The 12,085-nt window shown below is 46.3% G+C and overlaps 3 protein-coding genes across 7 annotated transcripts in view; 2 read left to right on the top strand and 1 right to left on the bottom strand.

The window, feature by feature from the left end:
* LOC117759013 (methionine adenosyltransferase 2 subunit beta-like) overlaps positions 1-1,826 on the top strand; it is a 3,232-nt gene extending 1,406 nt beyond the window's left edge. Inside the window, exons 2-7 of one of the 3 annotated variants that reach the window (XM_034581001.1) lie at positions 57-251; positions 336-450; positions 538-690; positions 801-994; positions 1,065-1,178; positions 1,353-1,826. In XM_034581001.1, coding sequence (XP_034436892.1) covers positions 63-251; positions 336-450; positions 538-690; positions 801-994; positions 1,065-1,178; positions 1,353-1,529 — 942 coding nt within the window. In that variant the 5' untranslated portion in view covers positions 57-62 and the 3' untranslated portion in view covers positions 1,530-1,826. Of the gene's footprint in view, positions 1-39; positions 252-335; positions 451-537; positions 691-800; positions 995-1,064; positions 1,179-1,352 lie in introns of all 3 variants that reach the window. The other 2 variants (XM_034581000.1, XM_034581002.1) reach the window with 2 other exon arrangements.
* Positions 1,827-3,190: 1,364 nt separating this feature from the next.
* Positions 3,191-5,060, top strand: LOC117759016 (prefoldin subunit 1-like). 2 transcript variants are annotated; one of them, XM_034581007.1, is made up of 4 exons: positions 3,191-3,332; positions 4,347-4,513; positions 4,721-4,805; positions 4,909-5,060. In XM_034581007.1, exons 1-4 carry the CDS (start codon positions 3,300-3,302, stop codon positions 4,987-4,989), a joined length of 366 nt encoding a protein of 121 aa, XP_034436898.1. In that variant the 5' UTR covers positions 3,191-3,299; the 3' UTR covers positions 4,990-5,060. The 2 variants fall into 2 exon arrangements, with proteins under 2 accessions (XP_034436898.1, XP_034436897.1); XM_034581006.1 differs by having other exon boundaries at positions 4,906-5,060.
* An 85-nt stretch (positions 5,061-5,145) lies between these two features.
* On the bottom strand, positions 5,146-10,454 carry LOC117759007 (tetratricopeptide repeat protein 1-like). Of its 2 annotated transcripts, XM_034580990.1 has the most exons (9): positions 10,260-10,454; positions 9,287-9,552; positions 9,124-9,226; positions 6,353-6,413; positions 5,905-6,017; positions 5,794-5,830; positions 5,536-5,684; positions 5,393-5,447; positions 5,146-5,327 (listed from the first exon to the last, which is right to left on the bottom strand). In XM_034580990.1, exons 2-9 carry the CDS (start codon positions 9,541-9,543, stop codon positions 5,203-5,205), a joined length of 900 nt encoding a protein of 299 aa, XP_034436881.1. In that variant the 5' UTR covers positions 9,544-9,552; positions 10,260-10,454; the 3' UTR covers positions 5,146-5,202. The 2 variants fall into 2 exon arrangements, with proteins under 2 accessions (XP_034436881.1, XP_034436880.1); XM_034580989.1 differs by having other exon boundaries at positions 9,124-9,552.
* Positions 10,455-12,085: the final 1,631 nt, after the last annotated feature.

The raw sequence follows: 12,085 nt of genomic DNA, 5'->3' as shown, positions 1-12,085 counted from the left end.
GTGTTTGGATTGACAGTAGTACTAATGTAGTATTAACGGGGTACTGTGTGTTGCAGGAGGACATGGCGGCCCCGGATCTGAAGGTTCTGGTTACCGGTGCAACGGGTCTGTTAGGTCGAGCCGTGTGCAGAGAGTTTGAGAACAGCAGCTGGTTGGTCATTGGGACTGGATACAGGAGAGCCAGGCCCCGCATCCTCCGCTGTGACCTCACGGACGAGGACGCCATCAGACGACTCCTGCACAAGTACAAGGTGAACACATGAGTACCTGTCTGTCTGCACCTGTCTGTCTGTATGCATCTGTCTATTATTTAATTTGAACTGTCTCTCTCTCAGCCTGATGTGATCGTCCACTGTGCCGCAGAGAGACGTCCAGATGTGGTAGAGAGACACACAGATGCAGCTGTTAACCTCAACGTAAACGCCACGAGCACGCTCGCCAAGGAGGCAGGTCAGCGATCGCACAACACTGTCATGTGTAAGCGATGACATGTGTGTCGAACATGACGTATTTTGAACGTGTATGACGTGTGTGCAGCTGTGTGTGGAGCGTTCTTCCTCTACATCAGCAGCGACTACGTGTTTGACGGACGGAATCCTCCGTACGGAGAAGACGACGTCCCGAACCCGCTCAACGTCTACGGACGAACAAAACTGGAGGGAGAGAGAGAGACACTGAGGCATTGTCCAGGTACTGGTCGGTCTGTCTGTCTGTCTGTCTGTCTGTCTGACTGACCTGTCCTCACCTGTCTGTCTCTCCATACCTGCTTTTCTCCCTCTCCTCACCTGTCTGTCTCTCAGGTGCGGTGGTGCTCAGGGTGCCTGTTCTGTTCGGGGAGGTGGAGTCAGTGATGGAGAGCGCCGTCACGTCGCTGTGGGTCAAAGTTCAGGAGGCGACAGAGAGCTGCACCCTGGATCACTGCCTGCAGAGGTTCCCCACCGACGCCCGAGACGTCGCCGCCGTCTGCAGGAAGCTGTCCGAGAGAGCAAGACAGGTGACTGTCAGAGAAGGACGGATGGGTAACTTTCAGGACCCGTCTGTCTCACCGCCTGTCTGTCTTTCAGGACCCGTCTCTCCGAGGCATCTTTCACTTCTCGTCTAACGAGCAGATGACCAAATATGAGATGGGCGTGGCCATCGCTCAGGCCTTCCAGCTGCCGTCCAATCACCTGATTCCTGTAAATATGTTTATTATATGTTTATTGATAAAGTTGATTTCAACATTATTACATTAGAGTAGTAGTTTTAAGAACTTCTGGTGTTTGTAGTTTCATCATGTGGTATTAATGTGTGTGTGTGTGTGTGTGTGTGTGTGTGTGTGTGTGTGTGTGTGTGTGTGTGTATACACACAGCTGACAGAGCAACCCGCCTCCTCCTCAGCTCTTCGTCCAATCAACAGTCGTCTGAACTGTTCTCGTCTTCAGCTGCTGAATCTGAACGTGGAGCCGCGACCTTTCACCTCTGCCATCAGTGACTGTCTGTGGCCGTTCACACCCGACAAACGCTGGAGACAGACAGTGTTCCACTGAGAGACAGACAGGGAGAGAGACAGACAGAAAGAGTTCCACTGACAGACAGACAGGGAGAGAGACAGACACACAGTGTTCCACTGAGAGACAGACAGGGAGAGAGACACAGATGGAGTTACACTGAGAGACAGACAGACAGTGTTCCACTGAGAGACAGACAGGGAGAGAGACACAGACGGAGTAACACTGAGAGACAGACAGTGATGATTTCAGGTTCATGTGGAAACAGAACCGGTTCAGTCCAGATTGTGTCAATGTAAATAGATTAAAGAACAACATCATAATGAAATCCAGAGTCGATCTTTAACTTGAACCACAGGAAGTGACTCTGACCATGTGTTCGCCATCTTTGTCTGCAGGTGTGAAACAGCACAGCTACGACCTGATATATACACACTCCCTCACAAAACTTGACAAAATAAAAGTCTCTTTTCCTCCATCGTGTTTTTTCCTCCTGTTTTCTTTACTCCACTTGTCTCTTGCTTCCACTGTGTGTTTCCTGCCTTCGCCTGCAGGTGGTGCTGCAGCGGTTTAAGTAACATGACACAATAAAATTAAATGACAGCTGGGTTTTTCTGAACGATTAACTAGTTTATGATAGCATGATAGTTTATCGATGTAGGAAATTGATTTTCCAGCTCAATGATTCTGAAAGTTAAATCATCTTGTGTTTATCAAATATTTACGACGATGACATGAACCCAGGCTCCACAGCACCAGGAGGAACCCAGGGTCCACAGTACCAGAAGGAACCCACAGCACCAGGAGGAACCCACAGCACCAGGAGGAACCCAGGCTCCACAGCACCAGGAGGAACCCAGGGTCCACAGTACCAGAAGGAACCCACAGCACCAGGAGGAACCCACAGCACCAGGAGGAACCCAGGCTCCACAGCACCAGGAGGAACCCAGGGTCCACAGTACCAGAAGGAACCCACAGCACCAGGAGGAACCCACAGCACCAGGAGGAACCCAGGCTCCACAGCACCAGGAGGAACCCAGGGTCCACAGTACCAGAAGGAACCCACAGCACAAGGAGGAACCCAGGCTCCACTGCACCAGGAGGAACCCAAGGCCCACTGCACCAGGAGGAACCCAGGGTCCACAATACCAGAAGGAACCCACAGCACCAGGAGGAACCCAAGGCCCACTGCACCAGGAGGAACCCACAGCACCAGGAGGAACCCAAGGCCCACTGCACCAGGAGGAACCCACAGCACCAGGAGGAACCCAAGGCCCACTGCACCAGGAGGAACCCACAGCACCAGGAGGAACCCAGGGCCCACTGCACCAGGAGGAACCCTGGTAAGGTCTGACAGTCGCTCTGAGGATTTCCTCCTGGTACCTAACAGCAGTCAGGGAACCGTTGGCTGTGACATGAAGGTCTGTGTGACCCTCCCAGTATCTGCCTCCTCAGACCATCACTGATCCACCAAACCAGTCGTGCTGGATGATGTGACAGAAGCATCCCGTTGAGTGCAAACCTGCTCTCATCTGTGAGGAGAACGAGGCTCCAGTGGTGAACCTAAATATGTATATATAATGTATATGTATTTAAATACATATATATGTATGTATATTGTGTGTATGTGTTTATATTAATATATTTGTGTGCATTGTCAGGTTTTCAATTATTTTTATTACATTAAATGCGTTCAACTCAAATAATGTCATTCACAAGAAGAGCAGCAGGTGGCGCTCATAAACATCACCTGCCGGAAACATTGAGGACGAAGAAGACCGCGCAGTTTCCGGTTCAGACTTGTTGAAAATGGCGGCGACGATTGACCTGGAACTAAAGAAGGTAAAAAAAAATGTGTGCTTCTCTCTCTCTCTCTCTCTGTCTCTCTCTGTCTCACTCTCTGTCTCACTCTCTCTCTCTCTCTGTCTCTCTCTCTCTGTGTCTTTCTTTCTCTCTCTCTCTCTGTCTCTGTGTCTGTCTCTCTCTGTCTCACGCTCTCTGTCTCTCTCTCTCTCTCTCTTTCTCTCCGCCTCTTTCTCTCTCTCTCTGTGTCTCAGTGTCTCTCTCTGTCTCACTCTCTCTGTGTCTCTCTCTGTCTCACTCTCCCTGTCTCTCTCTCTCTCTTTCTCTCCGCCTCTCTCTCTGTCTCTGTGTCTCAGTGTCTCTCTGTCTCTCTCTCTGTCTCTCTCTCTCTGTGTCTTTCTTTCTCTCTCTCTGTCTCTGTGTCTGTCTCACGCTCTCTGTCTCTCTCTCTCTCTCTCTCTCTTTCTCTCCGCCTCTTTCTCTCTCTCTGTGTCTCAGTGTCTCTCTCTGTCTCACTCTCTCTCTCTCTGTGTCTCTCTCTGTCTCACTCTCCCTGTCTCTCTCTCTCTTTCTCTCCGCCTCTCTCTCTGTCTCTGTGTCTCAGTGTCTCTCCGCCTCTCTCTCTGTCTCAGTCTCTCTGTGTCTCAGTGTCTCTCTCTCTCTCTCTCTCTCTCTCTCTCTCTGTGTGTGTGTCTCAGTGTCTCTCTCTGTCTCACTCTCTGTGTCTTTCTTTCTCTCTCTCTCTCTCTGTCTCACGCTCTCTGTCTCTCCACCTCTTTCTCTCTCTGTGTCTCAGTGTCTCTCTCTGTCTCACTCTCTCTGTCTCTCTCTCTCTCACTCTCTGTGTCTCTCTCTCTTGCTCTCTCGCTCTCTTGCTCTCTTTCTCTCTCGCTCTCTGTCTCTCCGCCTCTCTGTGTCTGTCTGTCTCTGTCTCTCCGCCTGTGTCTCAGTCTCTGTCTCTCCGCCTCTCTGTCTTTCCCTCCCTCTCTGTTTGCAGTGCACAGGGTTTAATTGGCCCTGAATGGTTCTTCTTTACTCTGATTGGCTCCTCAGGCCTTCTCCGAGCTGCAGGTGAAGATGATTGACACCCAGCAGAAGGTGAAACTGGCTGATCTGCAGATCGATCAGCTGACACGTGTCCACAAACATGCTAAGCTAACACACGCGGAGATCACCACGCTGCCTGACAACACCAGACTCTACGAGGGGGTTGGACGCATGTGAGTCTCCATGACAACCAGTTTATTTACACACTGACATCACTATGAATATTAAATGACATCACATTATGTATAACATCAGTGTCACACTTCATAAGTCTGATTCTTCAGTTGTTGCACCTCTATGGCAACGTCACAGCAAATGAGCTAATGTTGAACTGATCATGTTTGAGTGACAGCTGCTCATCAACTGTTTGTGTGTTTCAGGTTCATCCTGCAGTCGAAAGAGGAAATCAACAATCAGCTGATGGACAAACAGAAAACAGCTGACGAGAAGATCAAAGAGTTAGAGGTACACAGTGTGTGTGCGAGCGCTGACTGTGTGTGTTACCTGCAGTGTGTGTGTTACCTGCAGTGTGTGTGTGTTGGTCCTGACTGTGTGTTTCTTCCAGCAGAAGAAGGTGTACCTTGAACGCAGCGTGAAAGAAGCTGAAGACAACATCAGAGAGATGCTTCTGTCCCGGAGAGCTCAGTGATCAGCACTGATCAATAATCAATAACCCTCATTGTGTTCGTTAGTTCTTCATATTAAAACTTTGAAGCTTCACCAAGTCTCTGGTTCCTCCTTTGAATCAATAACTCATTAATAACCAGCTTCTATTGACACTGAAAACATTAATAAAAAAACGGGAAACTGATCAATTCAACTTTATTGAGGTGAAAAATAGAGCGGTGACGTCATGATGACATCACCTGTGGGTGTTCTGGACGAAGTTGATAGAGTACGATCCCGACTGATCCTGGTTCACCTGGAAGTTGTTGGTTGAAAGTCCGAACGGCCTCAAGATCATGTTCCCAACATCCTTCAGTTTACCTGAGGGGACATATTGATCAGCTATGGATCTTATTGATTGATAATTAGTGTGGTGCAGAACATACCGAGCATCTCCTCCTTCAACTTCTCATTTTTCTCCTGAATCTGCTGAGGTAATCTCTGAGAGACAGACAGGTCAGAGTCAGTTTATATTTTCACTGACGTTATTAATAACAGGTCTGGTTCGTCCAGTGGTCAGTGAACTCACCATGCAGGCCTGTCTGGCACTGGTCTGGGTCGGGTCTCGCTCCAGAACCTTCTTGTAGTCGTCTAGAGCTTCATCCAGCTTCTCTGTCTGTTCATATAGCTCCGCTCTCCTCAGCAACGCCCGCACATAGTCTGGATTCAACTCTATCGCTATGGCAACCACATAATCAATATACTGATCAATCAATACAGTCTGAATTTAGCTTCATTACCATGGCAACATGACTTAATCAATGGATCTAGTGATGTCACCACTCACCTCTGGTGCAGTCTGAGATCGCCTGCTCCTTCAGATCCTGAGAGAGAGACATCATTAGCATCATGCTAATGTCACTGTTAGCATGTGGTTAGCATATTAGCATGTGGTTACCAGGTGAAGTCTGGCTGCAGCTCTGTTGGAGAACAGTACAGATCTTTCTCCACGGAAACACACGGGACACAGAACCAGAGCCTCTGTGTACGTGACGTCTGCCGCCGTGTAATCTATAGACACCAGAGATAATCAGGCTATCAGTGACTGTATGTGTATATACATATACATATATATATATACACACACATATATACGTATATACATATACATATACACATACATATATACACATACACATATACATATATATACACATACATACACACACATATACATATATATACACATACATACACATATACACATACATACACATATATACATATACACATACATACATATACACATACATACATATACATATATACATACATACATATATACATACATATATACATACATACACTATACTGCAGCCCCCACCAGGGGGTGATCCAGAACTTACCTCTGGCTTTAAACTGGATGTTTCCTTTTTCCTTCAGAATTAAACTCTGCTGTCGTCGACTCTGAAACATAAAAAGCAGATGAACTCAGATTTACAGCAGCACCTGAAGCATCTTTACACACTGATCTGTTAATAGGACTTGTTGTTTGTGTGAACTTGAAGTAAACAGAAAACAGAAACAGCAGTTTGATGCTTCAGCCTAAAGACGCCACCTTGAGGAAATATTACCACCAGGTAACAAACCCATGACAACAATGAACATGATTTATCAGGACTGTGGTGGACGCTGTCTTCTCACCTGGAGTTTAAGTATCGGCTGATACCATAAACTGATCTGAGGTCTGTACTATGAACTGAGTTCAACATATCCAGGATCTCTTTATCCAGCTGAACTTAACCTAACAATCACAGTCAGGCTAAGTGGTCACATGATGCTGGTAATCAACTCGTTAGGTTAACTGAGGTTTTCCTCATCAAGATCTGAGCATGTGCACATTAAAAGGGGCGGGGTTTACAGCACATGACCAATCACAGATTCAATCCACACCAGCTCCACAATATATATAAAATTGAAGTGAATTGAATAGGGTTAGGCTAAATCCAAACCCCAACCCAAACATATAAAATCCTGCTTTTACATTCATGCATGTGTAATAATAACATACACTGAGTGTATTCACTGTGAATATGGTAAAGTTATTGTCCAGTCAGCATCATTGGAAATTAAGTTTATAATGTAATTGTTCTGATCAATGCAGCGAATAACAAAGTCTTACAAACGAAGCCAGGTTGAGCTCATCAAACTTCACACAGGCATTTTGTTAATCTGACTAACTGATTAACAAGCAAACACCATTTACCTTTTGCAACCTCTAATGTTAGCCGGGGGTTTGGCTGGATGTTTGAAAAAGTGATACAGCTTCTCACATCCAAGGAACAGCTGATCTGTGTATGGCTGTTAAAGTCCACCGTGTGTCTGAGTCCCATTTGATGAGCTGCTGCATCACGTGGAACCGTTCATACAGGAGGGACCCACACACAGTTTACAAGAGACACTGGACTTTGAGAGAGTGCAAGCAGCGAGCACTGTGCGCTAAGGAGGCGGGAGAGTACGGCTCTGGTTAGGGTTAATGCTCAGTAAACAACCGTGATGAATACACCTCAAACTTAACAAATCGAACAACAAAGTAAACCACCATATAACACACATAAGTATTTTGTATTTAAAAAAGGTACTTACACTGCGCGTACCCCCCACTACCGCCCTGATCTTAGCTAGCTCTGGCTAACGCTACACTATCGGAAATCACTTCTTCACTGCTCAAAAAGTTCTTGCCAGTGGCAGAGTTGCTGTTCTGGAGGAGTGATTTCTGGGAAAAGAAAACAGGCGTGTCAGACATGTATCGGATCGGCATGTTTGCTGTGTCTCAGTTCAGGGGCTGAATTAGGGCTGGGTGTTGTGACTTTAAATCAATATCATGATTATTTCTAACTTTTACATCGATTAAGATAATGAACGATTATTTTATATCCCCCCCCATCCTCCAAATGGGCACACCACTCAGTGCTGGTCAACAAATGACTCTGCTCCTCTGCTCTTTGCTAATCACTCACACATAGAACTGATCTTTATAAAAACCTGATGAATTCATATTTATGTTCCTGGATAAATCTCTTCTTCTGCCACAATGAAGTTCAAACACGTGTCATAATCTGCAGGAAGACCCTCTGTCTGCAGGAGTGTGTGGGACACAGAGTATGTGTATTGGTGTGTGTAAGTGTCTGCTTGCGCTTCACACAAACTGACGATCACATCTATCTAGTTATTAATCTCTGATGTTGGATCATGAATCCGGATCATTCCGGTCACTTTAACCCTGACGTCCTGGCTGTACGTTACGTCTCATGTTGTGCGTGAACTGCATGTGCCGAAAATGTTTTCAATGTGTTTAAATACGCGTCTTATAAACTTTAGAGCGAATCAAACAAACACAAAGTAAACTTCATGTCCTGTAGCCTACGTGTACTAATAACTTCTGATTAGTGTTGGTGTTTATTGTTAATGTGTAATTTGAGAGCAGGGGAGGGAGGAAATGCGGCAGGGTGTTGCGGCACGGACACTAGCGGAAACCTGACTTTACCCAAATTAACCAACAAAGTTAGAGGTTATAAATGTTGCTTTCGATACATCTTCAGTTAATTGCCCAGCCCTAACCTGAATCGTTCAGAGGACTCGGTCGACCCGCCCCGCATGACTTCCTTCTCCATAGACCCTGAAGTCTCTGTCTGGTCTACAGAGGATTTCTCTGACCGGCGTCACCAACTTGTCCCACCCTTCTTGCTGTTGCCTGGCAACCGAGCTGAGGTTGGGCACAATGATTCCGTTTTTATGCCCCTTTGTTTTTTAACACATGTACCGTTCGCTGTTCGGGGAAGTTGAAGTGTGACACTTGAGCATCAGACGTTACATGCCTTGACCATTACCTCTTTTACCAAATGGTTCTTCGCTAAAGCGCAATGAATCAAATCGCAATAGATCCACCTGATGGAGCCTTAATTTCGTGGGGATGGAGAGAACACACGTGAAGGAGCCTTCGAAATGGAAAAGTCCTGTCGCGCCACTGTGACGTCATGGGTCTTTAGATGCAGCCTTCGAGCTGAGACACAGATATAGTTACACATACTCGCAGATACTCAAGCCAACATTTTCAGCAGTATCACTTCTGATTATTGGATATTGAGCAGACTCTGGTCACATGATCAGTTGTTACCTCTCTCTCCTCGTCTGTCAGCTCTTTCTCCACCTCGCTCAGATATTCATCATCAAACTCAACATCCAGACTCTTCTCCTCCTTCATCTCCGAGTCCGAGTCCAGTAGCCTTTCGTCCTGCAGCCTGTCGTCCTGCAGCACGTCGTCCGGCAGCACGTCGTCCTGCAGCCTGTCGTCCTGCAGCCTGTGGTCCTGCTCCTCCTGATGTCCTCCTTCTGTCTCACTCTCTGCGTTGTCTCTTGTTTCAATCAGTCTCTCAGTTTTTTCAGGATGGTTTTCTGACTCTGGTTGGGTCTCCTCCTCCTTCCTTCTCAGGTCTGGAGGCCCCAGCGTCTCCTTACAGTCGAAGAAGTCCTCGTCATCGTCATCCTTCTCTTCTTCTCTGTGTTTTCCTCCTCTGTATCTCTTCTCTGTGCTCATACTGAAGCTCTGCAACACAATAATCAATAAATCAATATTTATCAAAACTGAAGCTTCACACTCAGGGTGTGTTTGACCGCATGGGAATATGTTTATATCCTGGTGAAGGAGGTGGAGAAGTGAGGGAGGTGAAGAGGAGTTTACAGCAGATTTCAGGTGGAAGTTCTGAGCAAGCGAATTAAGATACAGAAACTGAATGAAGTTACACACAGCTAGCATCTAGACACAGCTAACAGCTACACACAGCTAGCATCTACACACAGCTAACAGCTACACACAGCTAGCATCTACACACAGCTAGCATCTAGACACAGCTAACAGCTACACACAGCTAGCATCTACACACAGCTAACAGTTACACAGCTAGCATCTACACACAGCTAGCATCTAGACACAGCTAACAGCTACACACAGCTAGCATCTACACACAGCTAATAGTTACACAGCTAGCATCTAGACACAGCTAACAGCTACACACAGCTAGCATCTACACACAGCCAACAGCTACACACTGCTAACAAAATACACACAGCTAACAGTTACACGCAGCCAACAGCTACACATTGCTAACAAAATACACACTGCCAACAGCTACACACTGCTAACAGCTACACACTGCTAACAGCTACACACATTGCTAACTAGCAACGGCTTTAGGTAAAGTGGTTGTGACGCAGCGTTGTTGTATAATAGAAGTAAAAAGAACCCGACATCACCTGCTAACAGCTGTTAGCCTGCCGAGGACACGCTCTGATGTCAGAAGAAGAAGAAGAAGAAGAAGACGAAGAAGTCCTTCTTCTTTTTGTTAATGGCGGCTGGCACCTAACGTGTAAGGTGCATTACCGCCAGCTACTGTGCTGGAGTTTCCGTCTGTGGAAATACATAAACATAAAAACTTGAAATCCTCTTCATTGATCCAGTTTCTTTTAAGGGTTTTAAGTTTCCATTAATCTGTTTAATCCTGTGAGTCCTAATCTTAAAGGGATAGTTCACCCAGAAATTAAAATTCACTCATTATCTACTCAGCATGGAACAAAGGAACCAGCTGCGTGATCTTCTTCTTTGTGTCCCTGAACATTTGACCAGTAATTTAGCATTATCTGTTTGTATCAGAGATTCAGCAGCATTTCTCCATCTCCACTTGAACATCTGTAGTTGGAGAAGTCTTAACATCCCCACAATAGAGTCTCAGTGCCGGATTTTGTATTATTTCTACTTTCTTTAGCACAGTTCTTGTTGCTGACCTGTAAACCCCACTTCCATAGACAATCACTGATCTAATTAAAGCTATATATATATATATCCCTCAAAGCTTTTCTACTGGCTCCCCATTCAGACCCATTCAGACATCTCATTACGTTAAGAACCCTCTTGCATTTTTTCTCCATCTTATTTATATGTACATTCCAGGTTAGGGTTATGGCTTTGTGTCAAATAAAACCCCCACATATCAAAAAGTGTGTACCTGCTCTAGCTCTTCCCCATACTTTGGATCAGTGCTACACGACAGTCAGTGGAGCCTACCACGTCGCCCCCCCGCGCTGCACTGGGACACTGACCACGTCATGGACCACCAAACCTGTTGTGAGGACATGTAAGAAGTGGACCAGGGAGGCTGACTGACTGGGATGTCTTCAGGTCTGCTACCAACTGTCTGGATGAATACACAGAGGCTGTGACTTCATACATCAGTTTCTGCCCCCCACTCCATTAACAACCTGCATCTGGCCAACCAGCTGAACGAGTTCTACTGTTGTTTTGAAAGACAATGGGACCGACCGGACACCATCACCAACCCCAGTTCAGTAGGGGTCTGTGACTCTTCACATCTGCCCACCACAGTGCCCCTTCCCCCTCAACCAAAGTGTCAGCCCTTTCTATCCTGGAGAGTGACGTCAACAAGCTCTTCAGGAGAATGAACCCTCTGAGCAGCCGGACCTGACTCTGCCTCCCCGTCCACCCTGAAGCTCTGTGCCGATCAGCTGTCTCCAGTGTTCCCGGACATTTTTAGCACCTCACTGGAGACATGTCAGGTGCCAGCCAGCTTCAAATCCTCCACCATCATCCCTATCCCTCAAAAAACCAGGGAGCCCAGGACTTAATGACTACAGACCTGTCGCCCTGACTTCTGTGGTAATAAAGTGTTTTGAACGTCTTGTCCTGTACAACCTCAAGGATATCACCAACCCCCTCATAGCCTCTGAGACGTGCAGGTAAGATTGTGGCCAACCCCTCCCACGCTGGACATAGATTCTTTAAGCCACTCCCCTCTTGCAGGAGGCGCCACAAAACAGTTTCTTCCCGACTGCTGCTCCTCATCAATAAGACCCGGGACCCTTTAACCGAACTGATGTCCCTGTGACTTTGACACTCTGACACTTTACAAAGAACAATAACTGTTCATTTTGCACAATCCCTCCCGCTTATAGTATATCTTTTATTTTTCTTATTGTATTTTAATAATATATAAATTTGAAAAAATTTATATTTGCACAAACACACCTCAGCAAATTCCTTGTATGTGTAAACCTGCTTGGCAATA

The sequence above is a fragment of the Hippoglossus hippoglossus genome, unplaced genomic scaffold (assembly GCF_009819705.1).
Source record: "Hippoglossus hippoglossus isolate fHipHip1 unplaced genomic scaffold, fHipHip1.pri scaffold_54_arrow_ctg1, whole genome shotgun sequence".
NCBI lineage: Eukaryota > Metazoa > Chordata > Actinopteri > Pleuronectiformes > Pleuronectidae > Hippoglossus > Hippoglossus hippoglossus.
This window is presented reverse-complemented; position numbering and strand designations above follow the sequence as displayed.

What these genes read in the sequence shown, in the direction of transcription:
- LOC117759016 (XM_034581006.1), top strand. Translation starts at nt 3,300, where the DNA reads ATGGCGGCGACGATTGACCTGGAACTAAAGAAG. An exon ending in TTGACCTGGAACTAAAGAAG is followed by an intron (nt 3,333 to 4,346) that starts GTAAAAAAAAAT and finishes TTGGCTCCTCAG; the next exon opens with GCCTTCTCCGAGCTGCAGGT. An exon ending in AGAAGATCAAAGAGTTAGAG is followed by an intron (nt 4,806 to 4,905) that starts GTACACAGTGTG and finishes TGTTTCTTCCAG; the next exon opens with CAGAAGAAGGTGTACCTTGA.
- LOC117759007 (XM_034580989.1), bottom strand. Translation starts at nt 9,543, where the DNA reads ATGAGCACAGAGAAGAGATACAGAGGAGGAAAACACAGAGAAGAAGAG. An exon ending in TGACAGACGAGGAGAGAGAG is followed by an intron (nt 6,414 to 9,123) that starts GTAACAACTGAT and finishes TTTATGTTTCAG; the next exon opens with AGTCGACGACAGCAGAGTTT. An exon ending in CTGCAGCCAGACTTCACCTG is followed by an intron (nt 5,831 to 5,904) that starts GTAACCACATGC and finishes TCTCTCTCTCAG; the next exon opens with GATCTGAAGGAGCAGGCGAT.